The sequence below is a fragment of the Centruroides vittatus genome, unplaced genomic scaffold (assembly GCF_030686945.1).
Source record: "Centruroides vittatus isolate TY-2023 unplaced genomic scaffold, ASM3068694v2 contig_927, whole genome shotgun sequence".
Classification (NCBI taxonomy): Eukaryota; Metazoa; Arthropoda; class Arachnida; order Scorpiones; family Buthidae; genus Centruroides; species Centruroides vittatus.
In genome coordinates this window covers 65,412-87,767 of record NW_027122613.1, presented here as the reverse complement: position 1 = coordinate 87,767, position 22,356 = coordinate 65,412, and the positions used below count along the sequence as shown (strand labels likewise).

Below are 22,356 nucleotides of genomic sequence, written 5' to 3'. Positions count from 1 at the left end.
AACTTTCATATATATATATATATTTTTTTAAATTTTCATATATGTTTTTTATGTTTTTATAATAATAAATCATAAATAAAACAATTTTTTACATGTAAAAAAATTTATTATTTCTTTACTTAAAAAAATAATCATCTAAATTCCAAGTTGATAACACTCACAGAAAAAATAATTAAAGGAAAATAATTAGAGACAAATTCCTCTCATAAAGATAAACGTATAAATAAATAAATATCTTTATTATTATTATTTTTTAATGAAAATTTTTATATCTGTGTAGCTTCTAGTAATTGGTATCGTCTTCGGAGTTAGTTTTAATAATCTAAACAAGATAAAATTAAGAGAAAGAGGGGAAGAGGAAGAGAAAGATGAAGAGAGAGAGAGTGAGAGAGAGAGAGAGAAGTATAACAAGTTAAACAATTTTAAATATGTTACAGACTATAAAAGCTTGAAAAAAATGTCTTTAATGTTCCTCTCAGTAATTATTATTAACTTAAATCTATTCAGTAATTTATACGCCTGAAGCCATATATCATTAAGAAAGTTGATAAATTTTTCTCATAAATTCCTTTAGAGAATATTTTAATTTTATGGATATAAAGAAAGGAGGAAGACAGAAAAAAACGTGCTTAGATTTTTTAATATTTAATCAAAATTAATATACACTTTAAGATAAGTATATATAACTCAAGTCTTTTTAAAATAATTTTTAAACATTGATACTAATTGAAAAACTCGAAAAAATAATAATAATTTTAAAAATTAACAGTTTAAATAAAACTTAATGGAGTAGGGAAGAAAACATTATTTTTTTTAAAACTTTATTTTTAAAAACAAACAAACATAAAAATATGTAAAATTTTAATTAAAAAAATGTTATCCGGAAGAATAAAAAGTGTATAAAAGACAATTTAACATGTTTTATTCAAGAAAAGAAGAAGAGGAGGAGGAAGAAGAATATGTGAACGACTGCAATAATTTATAAAAATTGAATAGAAAAAGTCGAGACGAATATGTAATTTTATTTTTAATAGACTGATTTTATTCATATTCGCACAAAATTGAACAAGGAATAATATTAAAAAATTTACGATAAAAAATAAAAAACGAAAAAAAAATAGATTCGATTCCTTCAAAATCTAAAAAACAAAACTTGGTTTCTTTCCCGTAATGCAAACAGAAATAGTAAATTGAATTGAATTTTTTTAAAAATAAAATTATAAAAAAATTGGTAAATTTTCTTTTTATATATTTATACAAAAGTTTGATAGTTATAAAAAGAAATAAATAAAGGAATAATGATACTTTAGTAATTCATTTTTTTTTATATGTTAATGATTATGACATCTTATTATTATTATTATTATTATTATTATTATGGAATTTATTTTTCTAGTTTGTTTAAGAAATTTTTAAATATTTATTATTGAAAATTTACTTATGTCAGAAAGAAAAATTTTTATTTTTATTTAAAGAAATATGAATTTATTTTTATTTTATTATTATTTCGAAACATTATTTACACAATATTTACTTTGTTATTAAGATATTTCTAAGATTTTTCTTAAGAATGTCTGATAAATAGAGAAAATTTTCTTTAATTATCAATTAAATATCTCTAAATTATTACTTAAGGAAACAAACTCACTTTTAACACTTGAAATATCCTTAAATTATCACTGAAGTAAAGGAAATTTTTCTTTTTAACACGTAAAAAATCCCTAAATTATCGCTCGAGGGAACAAAATTTTCTCTGAAAACTTCCAAGAAGTGAAGAAAAATTCCCTTAATACTTGAAATATCCCTAAATCAAATTTTCCCTATAAGTGGAAAGAACAAAATTTTCCCTAAAAGTATCCCGAGAATAAAGAAAATTTTCCTTTTTAGCGCTGAAATATCCCTAAATTATCCCTCGAGAAAACAAAATTTTCCCTAAAATTTAAAGTTCTAAATGTATCTGCTTTTATTTTTATATTATTATTTATTTACTTAATAGAATTATTTTCTAACTTTATATTGAAAGATGTAAACGCTATTTATGAAAATTTAATCATAATAATTTAAAAGTAAAACATTTTATTTTTCAAAACAAACTTCATCAGCTAACCCGATATACATTAAAGCAATACACCAACCAAAGCCGAATTATCGGCTAGAAACGGTTATATACTTATAGCCGTTTCTAGCCCGATAATTCGGCATAATAATAGTAATAATAATAATTATTATTATTATTTTATTTTTAAGTAAGTAACTTTATCAAGCGCAATTACCCAACCAGTGAGTCGCGATGCCCAAATGTTACCTGGTTTATTAAACTCAAGTGAATTGGTAGACTATAAAAATGTAGAAAAATGCTTTAATATTTTGAATATTTTATTAATTTTTGAGAAAAATTTCAATGATAAAATATTAAAACAGTAAAAATTTTTTATTATTACTTTTTTTAAAAAATAATTTTTATTTTCTTTTGTTGAAGTTATAAAAAAGTTTTTTTTTTAAAAAATAAAATTTTATCTTTAGAACGTATATTTTTTAAGATGTAGGACATATTTCTAAAGATATATTACCTTTCTCATTTAAGATAGAAAGTATAAACACCAAATTTAATATATATAACAAATTATTATTATTATTTGTAAAGAAAGATTGAGTTATTTAAACTAATAGGTTAATCTCTTAATTAACACTTAAAATATCCCTGAAACATCCCACAAAATAACAAAATTTTCTATAAAAATGTCTACCAAGTAAATAAAATTTTCCTTAATTATCACCAATTAACGTTTAAAAATATTCCTGAATCATCACTCAAAAGAACGAAATTTTCCTTTAAAATGTGTATCAAATGCAGATGATGTTCTTTAGTTATTAATTAACACTCAAAAAACCTCAAATCGTCGTTCCTTCTATATAGGGGGAATTTCATTAGAGTCAATTCAAAGTTCACACCTTATTACATTAAAGAACAGAAAAATACAATCATGCCTTAATAAATGTCACTAAAATATACTATTAAGTTTAGGTGTTTAAAATGTCACATGTATATTTATACGATTGCTTATAAAAAAAAAAGTAATTCTGATTGGACTACAGTTTAATATTTAAATATAACATCGAAAATATCTCAAAAGCAGTCTACAGCAAACTATATTAACGTATTAAATTATATATTTAATTACATTATTTATATTTTAAGCATTTAAAGGGTTATTTTTTTCTCAACATATTTATGTAAATTGTAAATTAATATCTATATTTACAAGTTATTATTATTATTTACTTATTTTTCTCTTTCTTATTCATTCTATCTTTCCTATTGGGGCTTTATCTCTTCTTTCTTATCCTTTTCTCATCCCCTCACTTTCTTCCTTTGTTCAGCCTACATATTTGAGTGGACTCGATCTCCTCCTCCTTCCTCTTCCCCTTCCCCTTCCCCTTCTTTTCCTCCTCCTCTTCTTCCTCTTCCTTCTCCTCCTCATAATAATAATATTTATGTTTATAATATTAAAATCTTCAATTTTTTATCTTAATTTCCTTGTTGGAAAATATATAATTTATTAATTTCGATTAAATTTTTCATTAAAAAAATACATAAAATTTTATTAGTGCATTTTTAAAATGTCGAAAAGTAAAAGAAAAAAAAACGTTATAATTATAATTATTATTTTATTTTAAAAAAATTTTTAAATTAAACATTAAAAAAAATTAAACCTAAGATAAAATTTTCAGGAATAATAACATTATTTTATAAATTATCTAATTAATGTATAATAATTGGTTAATATGAATTTTAAAATTAATTTTTTTAAATTATTTTTTTATATAAAATATTTAAATTTTATCATTTTTTATGCTTTAATTTATTTAAAACATTTTAAATATTTTATATTTTTTGGTCTAACATATGTTAGACAATATATATATTTTTTTATTTTTAAAGATTTAAAATTTTTTTAATATAATTTTTTTAGAGTTTAAAATATGAAAGAATATTTATAAGTAAAATTAAAAATGTACTTTAAAAACATGTTAATTTTATTATTTAAAAACGTGATAAAAAATTAATTAAAATTAAGAATAAAAATTTGTTTACGTCAATAGACACTTAATTCGATTTTTATACAATTTTATTTTATTTTTGTTTTAAAGAAAAAGTTAAATTTTATTCATTCAACTTTAAAAAATTTGCATAAAATTATTTAAATACGTACAAAATATATTTTTTATTTATTTCTAAATTTTTATACTAAACAATTTCTTTATTTACATAAATTATAAATAATTATAATTTATTCTCTTATTTTATTTCTAATTTCTCTTGATGTAAAATAATAAAATAAAAATGAATTTAATGCGTTTATTAATGCACTAAAAAGAAATAAATAAATGATTATTATTATTTTTTTAAATTTTAATTCAGAATTTTTATATATTTTTATAATTATTTTTGTATCGCAGTAGATAGAAGTTGCGCTCTTCATTTAGGGAATAAACATTTGGAATAAACGCTTAATGTATATTTAATCTATATTTTTTTTCCTTTTTACCGTTACTTAGAATGTCTGTAATGATTATTTTTACTCTTTATTCACGTATACATAAATACACAGAATTAAATTATCAAGAATTAAAATATTTCCATTTTTCATTTTTTATTTAATTTATCTCATATTAATACGGTTATAATTAATCTTCCTGTATTTATATATTTAATTACGTTATTAAAAGTAAATTAAAAAAAATACAAACGAAAATTAAAATAAATATCTCTAATGTCGTACGTGCTACCATCTGTTGATAAATTTTATAAGTACCAACTCGACTTATTTATCTAATTAAAGCGTTATAAATATTTATTTAATTAAAGAAAATTCATTTAAAGTATTAAATTAACATTTACATTTTATTATATTTTTAAGAAAACTTTAAAAAACGCGTTTGTTTTACCGTAAAAATGCGAAATTTATATTTATATAAGCAAATTTTCGTACCTTTAATAACAAATGCTGCATAAAAAAAAACCTTTAAATATTTAAAACCTATCATATACAATTCTATTTTGTATGCGATCATAAAATGCAATTTGGTATCTTTTTTTCCGCCGCATCTGCCATTCTCAACCAAGAATAAAATATTGCTGCTATAGTAACAATGTTTGAATGTCAAAAAGATCGAATGGAAGTATTTTGTTTAGGCAAAAATATTATTCATAAAAGAGTAAATGATACTTTGATACAAAGTTATTTTGCCATATCTTTTTTTCCTTTTATATAAAAGTATACCTCAACATTCAGTAGCCTGCTTCTGTAGGCTACCGTAAAACAGTTAAAGTCACTTCATAGAAACTAAATTTCTAAACTGAGAGCTGTAACAAGTGAGTAAATAATAATTAATTAGTGTTAAGTTAAGAGAATATTTATATATTATATATAAACTGCAAAAAATCTAAGGTAGAAGGGATCCTTTGACATAGGGATGATGAGACTTTGACACGGAGAAAACATCAATAATTCATTAATTTAAGAGAAAATGTGCTATTATAAATGGACATTTTTATTCGTTTTATTAATTTTATTATATATTTTTCAGCTTTTAGTTAATTGGGGGTGGTAATTGCCATTAATCTGGGCCTCATCTAATCTCATCTGTATCTGTCTATGGGTTTAAAATTTCCCGAAAAATTCTAAATAATATTTCGTTATTTGATTTAATTAAATTAAATTATTATTATTATTAATTTCGTATAAAGGTTTAAAACTAATTTATTTAATTTAAAAACAAAATTATAAAGTACAAAACTAGAAAATTCAATAATAATGCATAGGGAATGAAGGAGATAACATGACTCCTGACTAAATAAAAAGGATAGTAAATAAACATTTTAACGTATAAAATTAAAAGATAATCTACAAGATTTACAAGATAAAACTTTAAAAATAAATTTTCTTTTATAATTTTATCAATTATTAAAATTATTATGTAAAAATATATTTAAATTTGTAAATTCTTTCAATACTTTATACAGTGCCACGTAGAAGAGACGAGTAATTTGGCTCGGGCCCTGTATACAGGGTACTAAAATTTAGTCCTTCGTATATAAAATATTAACGTAAATATTATATAGATTATAGTTCTATTTTTTATTTGTTTTATTAATTTTTTTATGGCTTCGAAGAGGAGTGAGACCACCCTCTCTCTCTCTGTTCCTGGTTTAATTTATCTACTATTTACATATTATTGTTATGATATAAACAAAATCGATAAATATTTAAATATTAATTAGTATTTTAAATATATGGAATTAAAATTTGAATAACTCTACTAAGAATTCGAAGTATAATCAGTTAAAAGAATAATTATACTCCACTTTCTATCACACATATTCATTTTATTCGTTCTCGTAGAGAATAAATGAATATACATTTAAGTATAACATAATTTATAACATATATTTAATTATGAAGCTTCTATATACAGAACCACTCCTTCTAGCAATACACAGGAATTTACAAATGCAAAATATACAAATAAAAATTAATTTATTTACAAATTATCTTCATTTAAATGACAGATGGTAAAGTTATTAAAGTAACACAATAAATTATGCTTAATTCATGTTGAAACGGCATCAATTATACAAGAGAGTCATTAAGGAATATATCTGGAAAGTAATTTTAATCTTGTTTATGCAGTTAAGTTTGGAATTGTTATTATTATTATTATAAAATATACATTGTTATAGATGTACACTACTCTATACAAGTCTCTAATTATACTAAACTTGGGGTTATATATCTATTATAAGCTACAAAATCAATACACGTCTATATATCAAGTAGAAAAGATAAATTTCTTGTCATTCGATTAACTCTAGGACCATATAATTAGGAAATATATAATACAATCAATGGCCTTTGTATACATATATATTTTCCTATTTGGTAGCATTATCTAGAACATAACAATTAGGAAATCTATTATAGACTCAATTCGGCTAGTGCATTTGCTGGATTGTCTCTAGGAAGTTAACAATTACGATATATATAATAATCTGGACAATCCTAAAGGTACATTTTCCTACTCTCAACTTGTCTCTAGGCTATAGTAATTAGGAAATATATTAGTGTATAGTCTAGCAATCCGGTCAGTACATTTGCTAGGTTCTCTCTAGACGTAACAATTAGGAATTAAATTATAGACTTAATAATACATCCTCCTACTTACTAAGAATGAAGTAAAGTATAGTATAGTGATGCTATAGATTCATTATTAAGGTTTCTATCAAAGGAATATCGAATTTTAGTAAAGGAATCTTCGTTACGACGTCACAATACTTCATTGTTTTTTTACGTTGTTACGTTAGAATCCAATGGCTCCCAATGCTGAAAATTATCGAATAAATGTATATCAACGTCGTTTCTAATGGTTTAAAGTTCCATTAAGTAATTTTTTAACATTAAATTAAACGTCTGGGAGGGACGACATAGTTACGCTTTAATGCATTCCTGTATCATATATTATTTAAATGAGCGAAAGAGGCATTATTCACGGTAACTTTAAAAAATTTCATTTATTATCCACAAATCCATTCTCGAATTGAATTAAATTGATTTTTTACTCGAATCCATAAAATTCAATTTATACATACCACTTTAATTCATTTCTTCGTCTCCAGATGGAACCACCAGCGCTGTCCACTATTTAAATTTTCTTTTAGCGTAATTAAACGTAATTAACTTAATGAATGTGTTTAAGAGTAGTGATTTAATTAATTTATTCAATTAATTTGTTTGTTTTTTTTCTTCCAATTAATCGATTTAAGAGTCGTTTAACGGTTTAAATCTCTAAGTTGAAAATTTGAAGATTTTTAAACGGTTTAACAAGTACTTAGCGTTATAAATTATTCCGTAGTTAAAATTAAGGCAATTAAAATTATTCTTATTTAAGATAACGAGAAAAGTAAATTACGTAACGAATGGTGAACTATTATTCCTGTGTAATACTTAGAATTAAGAAGATAGGATAAGTTAATTCCCTAAAGGGAGAGAAGTTTTTACCTCCTTTGGTAGATAAAGGATTCTCATGAGAGATGAGATTTTGCTCTGGGAAAAATTATCTAATACAGAAAAACTATCCCTTTGTTATTAAAGATTAAGCCTCTTCTGATATTAATTCGGAGCTTATTTCTTCTCAGGAATCTTCTTTTTAGAAATCAAAGAGATGCCCAAACGTAATAACTTAATTACACTTTAATCGTAATAAAATAAATATATCTTGAAAATATTAACAAATTTCAATTACAGATGGCGCCACGTAGTTGAAACTGGTTATTTCCTATAATTTATAATAAATTAAATTTATATTTTAAAAGATTTTTTTTAGATTTTATAATTTAGTGTAAAATATTTAATTATCATCTAATATAAATTTTATTTGTAATAATTCATTTAATTAATTAATAAAAATCGGAATGAGTTAAAAATTCGTTAACAGATGGCGGCACATGTATTAACCCGTTTTATTTTTAATTTTAGTTAAGTTATTTTAGATTTAAGATAAAAGAAATTGTAATATATATATATTTATTTATTTTTAAATAAAAATAAATTTTTAAAATTATTTTTTAAACTGGAGAAACATTTAATATAAAGAAAGCTGGAAAAATTCAAATTTCTGATGGGATAAAATCAATTTTATGGGAGAAAGAAGAAAGAGGGATGGAATTATTGATAGCAAAAGTCGATGGCAGCAACTAGAATATTTCTTTCGTGCCGCCTTTTTTGACAGGAATGGTCAGTTAGCCACCAATGTCCAGCTGTTGCTAACTAAGGACCAAATCAATTCGACTTATAGCGAATGCCCCTATAAATCTAGAGGCATGTGACGAAAGCATGACTTCTATAGGGTACTATTATCGTTACAACAAACGGCCTGTGTTCTCCATTCTCTCCTTTCGGCTATTTTGCACCGTTATAGGACCTACACACGTCCTAACTTAGTGATTTGTAACAATGTTCCCTTTTCGACGTCACCCCGAAAATTCGTTGTACGTCAGCGATTGAAACTTGTAATTACTGATACTTTTTCCTCGACTAAATTGTACAAGTGTACGTCATTAGGAATTACGTCGACTCTATTTTTGCTTCGATCTGTGACAGTACATTTGTTCTTTAAGATAAATGCTTCCTCCGGTGTTTGCTGTTCTCTAGAGGATAGTCCAGTCGAGTCCATTTACCGGTCACTGTTAGACTTTTCTCAAAAGTTTAATGGTCATCGCTGTAAAGAAAAAAATAAGGAAAGTTCAAGGAAAAAAAAATAATAAAAACTTCTTTATAAAATAACAGAGTAATTCCTCTTTCGTTTCTCTTCCTCCCTTCATCTTTCTTACTTAAAAAAAATAATAATTTAAATTGTATAAGTATTAACTTTATAAATAAATCAATGAAATAATTAAATTTAAACAGTACTTTTGAATTTTCTAATTGTTAATTATACTTTAAAAAAAGTCTTCTTACGAAATAGAATTCTTTAACAAACTTCTCTTTACTTGTACAGTGTACAACACGCATTAAAAACTTAAACCATTACATAAATAAATGCTTAATTAAGTAATTAAATCTCAAATTTCTAAAAATTAATTTGCACTTAATTGATTTTGAGTATTATTATTATAAAAAAATAATTGGATAGTTTTTTTTTCCTTTGAAGCTAAGGAGAGGAAAATTCGAGTTGAAAAGGTTGAAAGATTTTCGGAAAGAAATCGTCGTTCTCTGAGAAATTTGAGCGTATAAAATTACCAGTTTCCAAATGATTTATAATCCAAGAGATAAAAACACGTTGAAAGTAAGAAAAAAATTGCATTAAACCTTCTTCACCGCATATAGCATCCTCTATATTAACTTGTAAGGATGAAGGAAGCATCCCGGTAAAATTTGCTTGGTTAAATGCATTAACAATAACTTGTTGAAGATTTATCTGAATCATTTCCGCCTAATCCATTCGAAAAGATAATCCTTCAGAGTAAGAACCTTCATCAAATGTTTCACTTAAGTCTTCAGGCGATTACTTTGGTTTCCGTTTCGCATCAATACTCCCAAACACTAAACTAAGCTCTGTATATAGTGCCCACTTATATATATATATATTAGAGACGGAAAGAAAATTATTATTATAGTAGAACGGATATAATCATTCTGGGTCTCTTATTATCGTAACCGGGAAAGAGATAAAAAAAAAATAAAATAAATAAATAAAATTTTTTGGAGTTGGGGTGAATGTGCGTTATCTTCCGGATCGACTTCACATAATCTCAGTTTTACTTACTATATTGTTGATCTCTTGGACAAACTCCTTTTCTATTGTGTTTTTACTTTTGTTTGTTGAAGTATACTTTTTTCTTTGGGATTTATTCTTTCAATCAGGTTCCGATTTGAAGTCTTACAACGGATAACAGATTGTCACGTAAGCTGCATTGGTAAATTATTGGTGTACCTTTTATGTTTCCATGTTATTCACACACGAGTTGAAGAAACTAAACTATGGCTTTATATATATATATATTCGATTTTATAAAGTTTAGAAAAGAAAAAAATATATATTATAAACTATTATAATATTTTGTATGGCTTTAAAAACTTTTTTAATAAGAAAATTAGAGAAGAAAGTTGTGTTTTTGAATCTATAAATGCAAGGTTTCTTTTTGTTTTCTATGGTGTTATTTACTTAATTTTTATAGAATTATATTTTAGATGGTAAAAAAATTCAAATATTTATAAAATATTTTATGTTATTCTATAGAAGGAATGATATATTTAGCTTAAAATTAATCAAAATGAATGTATTTATGCAAGTAGCGTAACAAGAAGAGGTATTCGGGAGTCCGAATTAGATAGAACGTGCAAAACTACTGTGGATGTAGCTCTGTAGATGAAGAATACGCTCTTAAATATTGTACGTTTGTCACATCCAAATCCTTTTATTGTACTTACTTATTTACAAAATTAAGCCTGGCCCTGCCTGGTTACGCTACTGGTCTATATGCGGTTCTAGAGTAAATTTGCCATAGATATAGTGATACAAAGAAAGAGTACGGTTATAATTATAATAATATAGAGTTGACGTAACCAATTTTGAAAATGGATTCTAGAAAATTGTATTTTATTATATTTTTTTCTGTTTTATAAAAGATCTAGTGCTGTGTTTTATAACTAAAGTAAATTAGAATAAATTACAGTGAATCTTTTCAAAAATCGATATCGGAGTGGGGTGCTTTTTTAAGACAAAAATCGACTCGATTCCTACTTAAATCAAAAATTTAAAATATAATAATAATAATATTTTAAAAATGAGAATAATTCCAAAGATAACTTTATTATTTTATTGTATTTTCTAGTTAAATTAAGCGAGTAGAAAGCTCGTTTCTCGCATATATACGCTTCCATTAAGTTTAAAAAACATTAGTAGATCCAAAATTAGCTTTTGTATAATTAAAACTATTGTAAATGATGGGGTTTAAGTTGAAAAATAGCGAGTTTTCAACTTTAGAAACGGATCCAGAATATAATTTTTGCATTTTCCGGCCTAACTCAATCTCATTATTTTCGACACGCTAGCGGGAATATTAATATGACAATTATACCTTTACTCATTATTTTAATGGTTAAGAGACATATTCGAATGATGCTATACATTATTATTGATTAAATACCGTACTAAACACAATAGTAAGAGATAGGAAGAGGAAGATGAAGAGCAGGAGAGCGCGACTGTACAAAACGATAAGAGAAAGGTAATCGACCTTCTGGTCACGAAATACAGCTAACGAAAGGTTTATTACGGTTTTATACTCGGGTATAAAAGTCAGCGAGACTTTCTTCGATCGTTTCTGCCACATACGAAAGAAAGATTCTTATTCTCGACGTGTCTTCTATACAATTCATTCGACCAGCACTACTGTTTCTATCATTGACATAGTCCGAGTTGAGGTGAGAGAATTTCGATTTGCCGCTACAATCAATCATTTTTGTGGAAGATAGTCACACAATCTCAGAATCCTTAGTCAGGGGGATCAGTTAACCGAGTTCTTACTAACCTCCTACTCATTCTTACCTCCTCCCTCCCTGCTCGTTCCTCGGGCTGTGGATCCATTAGTCTTTCCTCAACTACCTCTTCTCTGTACAGTACATTCTTATTTTTTTCCTCTTGTCTCCCGCGAGATAACGTTAGAATTACGAGACTTTTTTTCCTCTCTTCTCTTTCACCGTTTTATTTAAAAATGAATTCACCGCACTCCAGGACCATCTGCATGTCCTATCTGTCTTCTCAATGATTCTCTCTCTAGAGGGATGGACCATCTAGACTAATGTCTTTAACATTTTTGTCTCGACAGTTTTGTGCCAAGGTACATAAAATATTTACATAAATATTTTTATTTGCCGACGACTTCGTTATAACATAAATTTTAGTACGTTTCCCGTTTATACGATAACTCTCCGCCAGCGGCCGACTTATTACAGTGAGAAATGGCTTCAACTTATAAAATTTAAAGAGTGTACTTTTCTTAATTTCAATTAAGTAGAATAATGAGTAATTACCACTACAAAGTAGAATCGATAAAACTCCCACGAACTACAGAAATTACATTAACGGGGTGGAATCTCACATTACTAAGGTGATCGTGAGTAAAAAGGACACGTACAATGTAGACGTGGCTGTTTTATATCGCGTGTTTGTAGCACGTCGTATAGATTGCCTTTTACAGCAACCACCAAAACTCAATTTACAAAGTCTCCACAGGAACGTAACGCCCCATAAACCTCTCTACCCACATGGCTACTTTTAAACACTAGATGTAAAGATCCTCTATTCTCTTTCAATCGTTGTTTCGACTCAAACTAAAGCTTCTTACCAACTTTCCAACATTTACTGTTTCCCTAGAGGCTCAACATTTCAAAATTTACGGCCAGCTACTGACGAGTTTCGATCAAACTTTATACTTTTCAGCTTTGTTTTTTTTCTGTTTTCACAACTTTACAAGGATAATTTAAAAATAAACGCAACACCAAACGAAAATATATATATATATATATATATATATATACTCAACAAACAGGTGCTATTCTGTAATGCAACACTCATAGAACCGAATTTAATAAAGTAACAGTGGTTACTCCTGATCTGAAGCACTCTTTCTGCAGATATATGGTGATTATGAGCAGCTTAGCCCAACAGAATACTAATGAATTCTATTCTCTGGCCATTTCACTTGAAAAACTGTCCTTTGCTTCATAAATAATTGAAATTGTCGACAGATAAATACAATTTCGAATAAATCATATAATAAGAATAATGCTCTTAGGAGGATACTTTTTTCCCCTTGTTGCAAATCTACACAAAATTAATAAATCTTTCTAAAGTATATTTATCCTACAAGAAGTGACATTAAATATTTTAAATCAAGTTTTAAATTTGAAATTTTATGTGTGTAAAAAAAGGGGAAAACAAGAGAAAAAGTAAACAATGTAGCCTTTGTAAATAAAACAAAGCGAACGTGATATTAAAATTTTTAAAGTATAATGGACTTTAAAATAACGAAAAGCGAGAAAGACTTTAGTTATTTTTTTATTTTACTTTTCCAATTTTAAAAGAAAACTCCATAAAAAGGTAGAAAAATGCATTGCTAGAGATTGTTTAGCGTAGACAATTTCTCATACTCGACGATATTTGACTTTTGACTGTCACCCATTGATAGGAGCATTTTAATCTTTACCAAGTGATTTGTTTTTCTTGTGATTTCTTTTTAATTCCTTCGTTCTCAACACCAGTCGTTATTCTCCATTGTTTTTCTTACTCTACTACTTCTAATTTCCTGTTCAAAATAGACTTTATAAGAAAAATCTTATCCTCAGAATGTACATAAAACTTTTGCGCGATGAAACGAAGTTGAAAGAAGATGAAAAACGGAACTTGAAGTTTATTAAATTCCTGTAATAGCTTTGGTGTTTTCAATCATCTTTGTGTATTCTATTAGACTTTCTAAAAGAGGGGGGAGAGAACGTAAAACAAAATGAAAATAGGATTTTTCTCAAACCTACGTTACTTGTTATATCAAAATATCGTAACTATGGAAATTTTTCCCATGCTCATATTTACCGTTTCATCAAAATGCTAATATACTCCTTTATTAATATCATTTGCATATTTTATATTTAGAGAAATTGAAAATTTTTATCCGATATTTAAAGATGCTTTTTAAATTTTTATTCTTTACTTATCAATTAAATTATTCCATATATATATTTTAAAGATAAATTTTAACTGGTGGAAATGATTTTTCGACTAGGAGTAAAGTAGTAATGATGTTAATTTAATTAAATTTTCCATAAGTGATAAGAAAGATAAAAAAGAAAATAGCATTTTGAATTACTTATATCATTCGTAAATGCATAAAAAATTGAATTAATCCGCTTTTATAAACTTCAAATTTATAAGATTTTCAACGTGATTAGAGACGTCAGAAAAGTTGGATTTTTTTTTTTTTTTTTCATTGTTTTCCAGTCGGAAACACGATACTATATTTTGGTAATTGTAAAAAAAATTCTCAATTTAAAAGATATTTTTAACACGAAAATGAGAAAATAATGTAAAAGCAAGCGAAGAAAAGAGAAAGCTATCGACATTTCACTTCGAAAAGAATTTAAAGTGGTAAAAAATACGAAAGAATCACAAGTGTTTAATCAACTATAGATCCCCATTTTTGAAAGTCTGAGTTTAAAAAAAATCCTATATATATATATATATATATATATATATATATATATATAAAGACTGAAGTATAGCATTGGTGAGAAGCTTTCAACCGCTCGTAAGAATCGTATTCTACTCCGACTGAACCAAAACCAATCGATCTTCAACATCACAAGCACTAGCAAATGAATGGAAAGCATCAACTCGTGAGTCAGCAAATGCTCCACGCTCTCAGTCGTCGATAGCATTAATGGAGGTTGAGGTAAAAATTCCATTTAAGGAACCCACTGCTAACAACTACTACATGAAAATTGAAAGTAAAAATTGAAAAAAAAAAGACAGTAAAAATTGAATTCGAAACGAATGAAAAGACAAGATTTTTCCTTACAAATATATATATATATATATATATATGTTCTTCTTCATAAGAATCAATAAGAATCTAGTGTAAATCATATTAAATGAGATGGAAATGCGTATTTAGGAGTCTCGCTTCTGTTATAAAATTCCAACAGAAAAATTCTTTAAGGCCATAATTTGTGATAAAAACGTGTATATGAGTTCTAAATTCGCGAAGATACCGATAAGAATCTCTGATAGAATGCTCATAATCACTTTTTTTAAAAGATAAACTATGAATTTTTCTTAAAAAATTGAAACTAAAGTAGCTCATACCATGTTAAAAACGTATAAATAAAAATGGAATCGATAAAAGCATTTTTAATTCTTAATTAATATTTTAAGTTATGTTTTTAAACTGTAATTTTTCTCATAGAAAAGTACATAAACAATGTATAAATATTTTAACTAAAAAGGGTAATTTTGAAGAAAAATATATTTAAAAATACTTTAGTAGAGAGGGTTTTTTTAAAATATATTATATAATTAATGGTGCGTTAATGGAAGTTTTAACATAAAAATCACCATAAAGATTACTTGAAAATTTTATTTATTTATTAAGCAATTTATAAAGTTTTTAAAGCTTTAATAAGAATTTTAAAAGTGTGAAGTAACGTTAATAAATGGTAAATTTATAATGCGCTTAAATAATTTAAAACCATTAATTTATGTAACTTTTTGATGCAAATCATTAGTGTTTTTTAATATTAATTTTAATTATCCTACATAGAAAATTTAGTTAAAATTAAAAAAAAATATCTTATTAATTTTTAACTATATTCTTCTAAATTACTTTAACACAGATATTTTAATTTCGCTAATGGTTTTAAAATATGACTATTATACGCATAAATCACTCGTTATATTATTAACAAACCTTTATAAATTTATTATAGGTCGAGCCGTTGATGATTTAATTATAATTTTGCTTAATTTTCATTAAAATAAATGTAATTAAAATTAATAATTTGTTAATAACATTTAAGAAGAAAAAAGTCACGTACTGTACGGTACTTTTGAGTGCTTACACGACATTTTGCTATACTTTAGGAACCAGTAACTGAGATGAAGCACGCTTTACCAGAATTACGCAAATTATGTTAAGAATTTCGAAAATGGAATTCAACACACCGAATGAATTCAATATAATTATGATAACGTGTTTCAACAGCGCATATAAATCTCTACATTTATTAGGATGACTGTGTTCAGTTTTCTCTCCCCCTTATTCTCCAGGTTTGGTTTGCCTTAATTAAAACAAAATTGAGAAATAGTTGTGGTATTTAGTTCATTTTATATTATATAATCTTTCATTTTATTTAATTTTCTATCGTAAACATTAACAATTTTATCAATTAAATTATAATTAAACATTTAGAAAAAAGAATGGAGAAGAAGATGAGTTTGGCAGAAATGGCTGAAGAATTTGAATTAGTTGATAATAATATTGGGAATAGCTCGGATGTAATTTATATACATATATTCGTTCTTCTTTCGTAATAATAATCATGTTTCCTATTCTCCGAAGAGAAAAGTAGCATGGTTATTATTGTTAATGAACACCCATGTGAATATATTAAGATTCACTAAGTATATCTGTGACTCTATTAGTATGATTAAATATTGGTTTCCCATCTCACCATTGGAATTTACCTTATTTTCGGATTTAATATCTTGTTACTGTTTAAACATGTTAAGCGAAAACTTTTTTCGTTTTTAATGGATATAAACTTAATAAATTAAAATGTAAACGTAATGCAATCGTTTAAATAAACAAATAATTGCATATATTCGTATATAACCCGCACCTTTATCTAATGGAACATAGCAAAATGTAGCAGAGAAAAAAACACATTTTTTTCGCGTTGGAATTGAAGTTTACTCTTTTATTTAACAAAAAAACTGAATAAATTAATTAATTAAATGATATTTTGGAAATTTTTTTAATAGTTTAAATATAGCCTATATATAAAAATAAATACATAACATTTACATTAAGTTATTATTTGGTTAATAATCATTTTTATTCGTTTTAATCTTATAATACGATATTTTTCAAAAGTATTTATTATTTATTATCAATAGAAACTTTAAAATCAATTCTTTCAGTTTAACGAGTTAAAATATAAAACAACAAAAAAAAAAGAAGTTAAAATAGTCAATACAAACTTATAAATATTTTATGATAAAAATAAATAACTGATGAAAATAGTAAGGAAAAACAGCTTTTATCTAAGGGAGTGTATTTCTTTTCATATAAAAAAGTTGGAAATTACAAAATGTAAAATGGATAAACAACAGTAAATTTTTCATTATTTACTTTTTCTTTTTGTGCTTTATTTTTTCAATATTCCGAAATTTTCTATAAATTCCAGCATCTATACGAGAGAGAGAGTATACTTGGGAATTTTTCACAGCATCCTCTGGGTATCCTCCTTTATCAACTATTTCGTTCCGTCGAGAAATCATCAACATTGTCTTACTCCCCACGACTTTCTTGGGAAAAATGCAAACCGTTGACATTTTTACGCTAATGCTCTTCTAGATTATAAACGATCGCATCTCATTCTCAAGTGTGAAATTGTTATTTGACAATATAAACCCAAAAGAACATTTTGGAGATATAAATATATTTTAACTTATTGAATTGCAAAAGTATCAAATATAACTCGAGCATTATCTATACAACAATTGGGAATTGAAAAATAAAATACAAAATATAATATTGTACAAGGAGGAGTAATAAAGCAAATCTGTTACATTTTACATAAAAATATTGCTAGAAAGTCGAGTTGTAAATATTATATTTATCGACGATTGTCATACGTATTGATTTATATTTTTAGATATTATTTATTTATTTATTTGTAGAATTTTAACTTTATGAAGTACGATAGAAAAGTTTCCTGAAGATAAAGAGGAAATCTTTTCTTTTTAACCAACAGCAAAGGAAACATAAATAAATATATATGTTTGTTATTTATTTTCTTCTTTTATAGAAACGGTAGATTATTTCTTTCTTCGATTTAGGAAAAAAATCCTCTTTTTTTGCTCCGAGAAATAAAGAAAAATAAACTGAATAAAAGCAAAAACTAACCACCTCTTTAACAGTAGCCATTTAATTATATTTTTAAAAAATCAGCGAAATTAAGTAACAAAACTGAGGAAAAAAAAATAAGAATTTCCCTCTTAAAATAATTTTTAAAAATTCACTTATAAATGTTTAAATATAAACGAAAATAATTTTAAAAATTTGTTTATTTATATTTCATGTTTTGAAGATTTAAGTAACAAGTCATATAGGAACGAAGCTTGGTATATTAGACATATTTCCCTAATGACGTTATTAACTGCAGGAGCTCTCAGCAATAAGGTAAGTACACTTATTTATATGCTAGAAATTTTAACTGTTACATCAAATTTTTAGAAAATTTTCCCAAAAGGATTAAAGACTCTACTTAGTTAGTTATTAGAGATAGAAGAGGATTTTGTAAACTGGGCATTTAGTAGCAATTATTCATGATACCGGCAGGTGGGAATGTCTGTAGATTGTCTTTGTACTCGGAACGAATACAATGGAATTTTTCTAATCTAGCGCGATTTCTGCCACTCGTACATTAATCCCATAAGCCGTGATTAGATTCCATAATTGGCAGGGAATTAGCAAGGTGAAGCTGGCAATGTTTTTGTTGTCGGTGGTTCTGTAATTGGGCTCTTTGACTAACTAACTAAGTTCGACCACTCCCTATCCTTCTCGCTACGATGTCATTAATTCTAAATCATTCATCGAATTTAATTTTAATTTATAGACAAGTCTATTTTAGAGGTGGGTGTTGCATCTGGTAAGATTAACAAGGAATTGCAAAGAGTTATTACCTCTAATACTGCAGATATTATGTAAATGGGGATTAAATTCCTACTCCAGACTGCATCTTTCTATCTACAATTCTAGATTTTTTTAACAGTTCCAGAAAACATTAAATGTATAATAATAATTATTGTTATTAAAGGAATTTTTTGTTTAATTGTAATTGTAATTTTTGCTTTTTTTTCTCTGTTTGCTTCATTAACTCGGCTAATTGATTAACTCGAGTAAAATTTTTTTTTATTGTTGAACTAGAATTATTTTTTTTTCTTTGGTAGCAGCAATTACATCAGGATCAAATACTTTATCTCGACTTTCTTTTCTATTAGGAGATAAGCTATAAATCACAAAATTTGATCAATTTATTTCATGCTTAAATTAAAAATGTATATATTTATTCTGTTCAATGTTTCATTTTCTATATTTAAATAGAATAAAAGTTTTCTATTTCTACAAAATTAAATTTCCGCATTAAAAATTAAATTAAGCAATAATTCAAACGTACGTAAAAGCATAATATTAGAAAAAAAGTTTTTATTAGGAATTATTTTTAGAGTTAAAAGTTATTTAATTTTTTTTTCTTCTTTTTTAAAAATAGTTATAATTGTTTTATATTTAGTTTTAAGTAATATTATACACTCTTTTTATTAAATTAAAATTTTAATGTTATGCTTAGGGCCTCGGGTGTCAGACACACACAAAGATAAACTCTTACTGCTATTCAATCTAGATACATTATTTCTTTATTTAGGGCCTTATTTATGCGTAAACTGAACAAGTCGTAGCTTAGTGTCTCAAAATTTTAAATTTATTATTATGTGGAAGGATTCCTTTCTGTATGTGATAGCTTAGGCTATAACAAGTCTAAAATCCGTCCTTGCTTGTATATATTAAACCTTGTACAATAGATACAGTATGTGTTTGGATTTTACATTATATAAACTTATAAATCTAAGCTAAAGCCTCCTATAATTTAAAATCGCCAGCTATATTAAGAAATTAATAATATAAATTCATTAAATTCTTTTTCTTGGAGTTTATTCTGTAATAAATATTTATTATATTATATAATATATTTTACTTCGTCCATAGGTTCGTTTTCTTGGAAGAAAATCTTCCATTATCTATTGAAAAATCCTATACAAACCTATTAAAAAATAAATAAGGTTTTCTTCTATTATTTCTAAATAATATAATTATAGTTTAATAATAATAAATAATAATAATAAATTAAAAATAAACAGAAAAATATATTAATAAAGCTGTAGAACTTCATAGAATTCGTATATCTTTCTACATCTCTGACAAAGTTTGTTGAAATCAGTCCAAAGGTTGAAAAGTTATTGAGGACGAGCGGGCATGATCTTATAAAGTCTCACCATGTCAGAAAGATTTTATTAATTCTGATGTTCCTCTTTAGATCTTTCCATTTCGTTTAAGAGTAGCAAAATAAATTTTATAACTATACATGATTACTGAATAGACCTTTCATTCTTGATCTACTTTTTTTTTCTTTTATTTTTATCTAATTTATCATCCAGTAATTAATTTAAATTATCTCATATTATTGTCATTAATTTATAGAATTTTTTTTAAACAGAATATTAAAAAAATATAAATAAATCGAGTCTCATTTTATTTTTTACCATTTCTTTTACAGATACTCTGACTTTGTGTAAAAAACGATGAAGATTTTTCTTCTTAGGATATGGATTCTATGACAGATTTGGTCAGAATATCGTGAAGAAAAAAAAAATAAAAAATAAAAACACATATCTTGTTCTAATCCTGCCAAGTCTATGGGGTATGATTCAATTCCGTATTTCAAAAGCAAGAAAAGAGCGAACTGAAGAAAGAAGAAGCCATCTTATTTATTTCGTCAATACTTTTGAAAACTAATGAAATTTAAAATTTCACGCGATCGAACGTGTAAAATAATTATTAAAAAAAACAAAAATTATATCAAGAATTGTCATTTTTTATTAATAATTTACAAGAATATCATACACCGTTATAGGTGTAGACAGTATTAACAATGTACTTCGCTTCTAAAGTTCAAATTATAGTTAACAATACTCGAATGTTGGATTAATGAAAATAATCCGAAACATGTTCATGCAGCCTGTTTTTAATTATAATTTTTAATTACTGAACAACTTTTGCTTGAATTATGGAAGAGACTCGAACGAAGAAAGAAAAAAATAATAATAAATGAAAGAAAAATGTTGTCTGTTATTTGTTGTGTGAGCAATTTAGTATGCTCATGTTCTGGTATGTTGAATATCCCACAAGAAAATTCTTTCTCTTCCTAAAGTTTAGATGTAACTTGATTGTTGTTCGAAATAACAGAGAAAATAATTTCAGTTAGTGACAACGTAAACATTTTCATTGTACATAATTATTAAAGGAAAGAAAAGAAAGCAATGAATTTGTTTAATTCCAGATTCTTGTAATTGGGGCTGTTTTTATAATTTATACGAACAAAAAGGGAAAAAAAAATGTTGTACAGATATGTAAAATAATATTGTTGATGTAAATTCATTTTATTGTTTAGTGTAAATATAAAAATTATTAAATCTTTAGGCACTCTTATTTTATTATTAAATCTTTATTATATTTACTGATAATCAATTTTTTTCCACAAAAAACAGTCTTAATTATCTGTTAGAAACTAAATAAATAAATTAAAATAAAATAAACTTTAGTTGTAATTTTAAGAAAATTATTTTTAATTTTTATTTGTTAATTTATAACATAAATTTTCGTTTATTTAAAGAGTAAACAAACTTTGTTTTTTTTTGTATTAGATTAGTTTTCACTGTCGATGCTAAGTTCACGAAAATTTTTGCTGTTAGATTGATTTTCTTATAAACGAACTTCACTAAAAAACAAAAGCTAGAAAAATATAGGAGAATAAACATTTTTTTTTAACTAAGTGGACTATAAAAAAAAATTGTGATGAATTATTAAGCAAGTAAGAATGAAAAACGAAAACTAAGGGGGTGTTAAATAAGATTAAAAGAATAGAAAAGACAAAGAGAGAGATGAGAAATTATCTGAAGTATCGGCGCACTTATAAGAAAAGTAATCGTTACAACTCGTTTAATAATTCAAGAGTATCTTCTAAATCCAATTATTTCTTTTGGAATGAATTTATCCGTCTGAATCGACTTTGAGGTGCAAACGTCAATTTGACCCGTGTCCATGAGAAGTTGATTCGCTCATCCATCATAGGACCTTGACGTCAAACAAAGGTTTTCAGGTGAGTCAATGTAGCCAGCATCAATCAAACAGACACACACGACAAATAAGAAAGGATTGAGAAAGTATTGTTCACAAAAAAA

At 25.5% G+C, this 22,356-nt stretch overlaps 1 protein-coding gene across 1 annotated transcript in view; it reads left to right on the top strand.

The window, feature by feature from the left end:
- The window catches only part of LOC136984740 (uncharacterized), an 80,513-nt gene extending 58,915 nt beyond the window's left edge, over nt 1–21,598 (top strand). The window contains exons 4-5 of the mRNA XM_067281840.1: nt 18,429–18,520; nt 20,673–21,598. Coding sequence (XP_067137941.1) covers nt 18,429–18,520; nt 20,673–20,681 — 101 coding nt within the window. The 3' untranslated portion in view covers nt 20,682–21,598. The remainder of the gene's footprint in view (nt 1–18,428; nt 18,521–20,672) is intronic.
- Nucleotides 21,599–22,356: the final 758 nt, after the last annotated feature.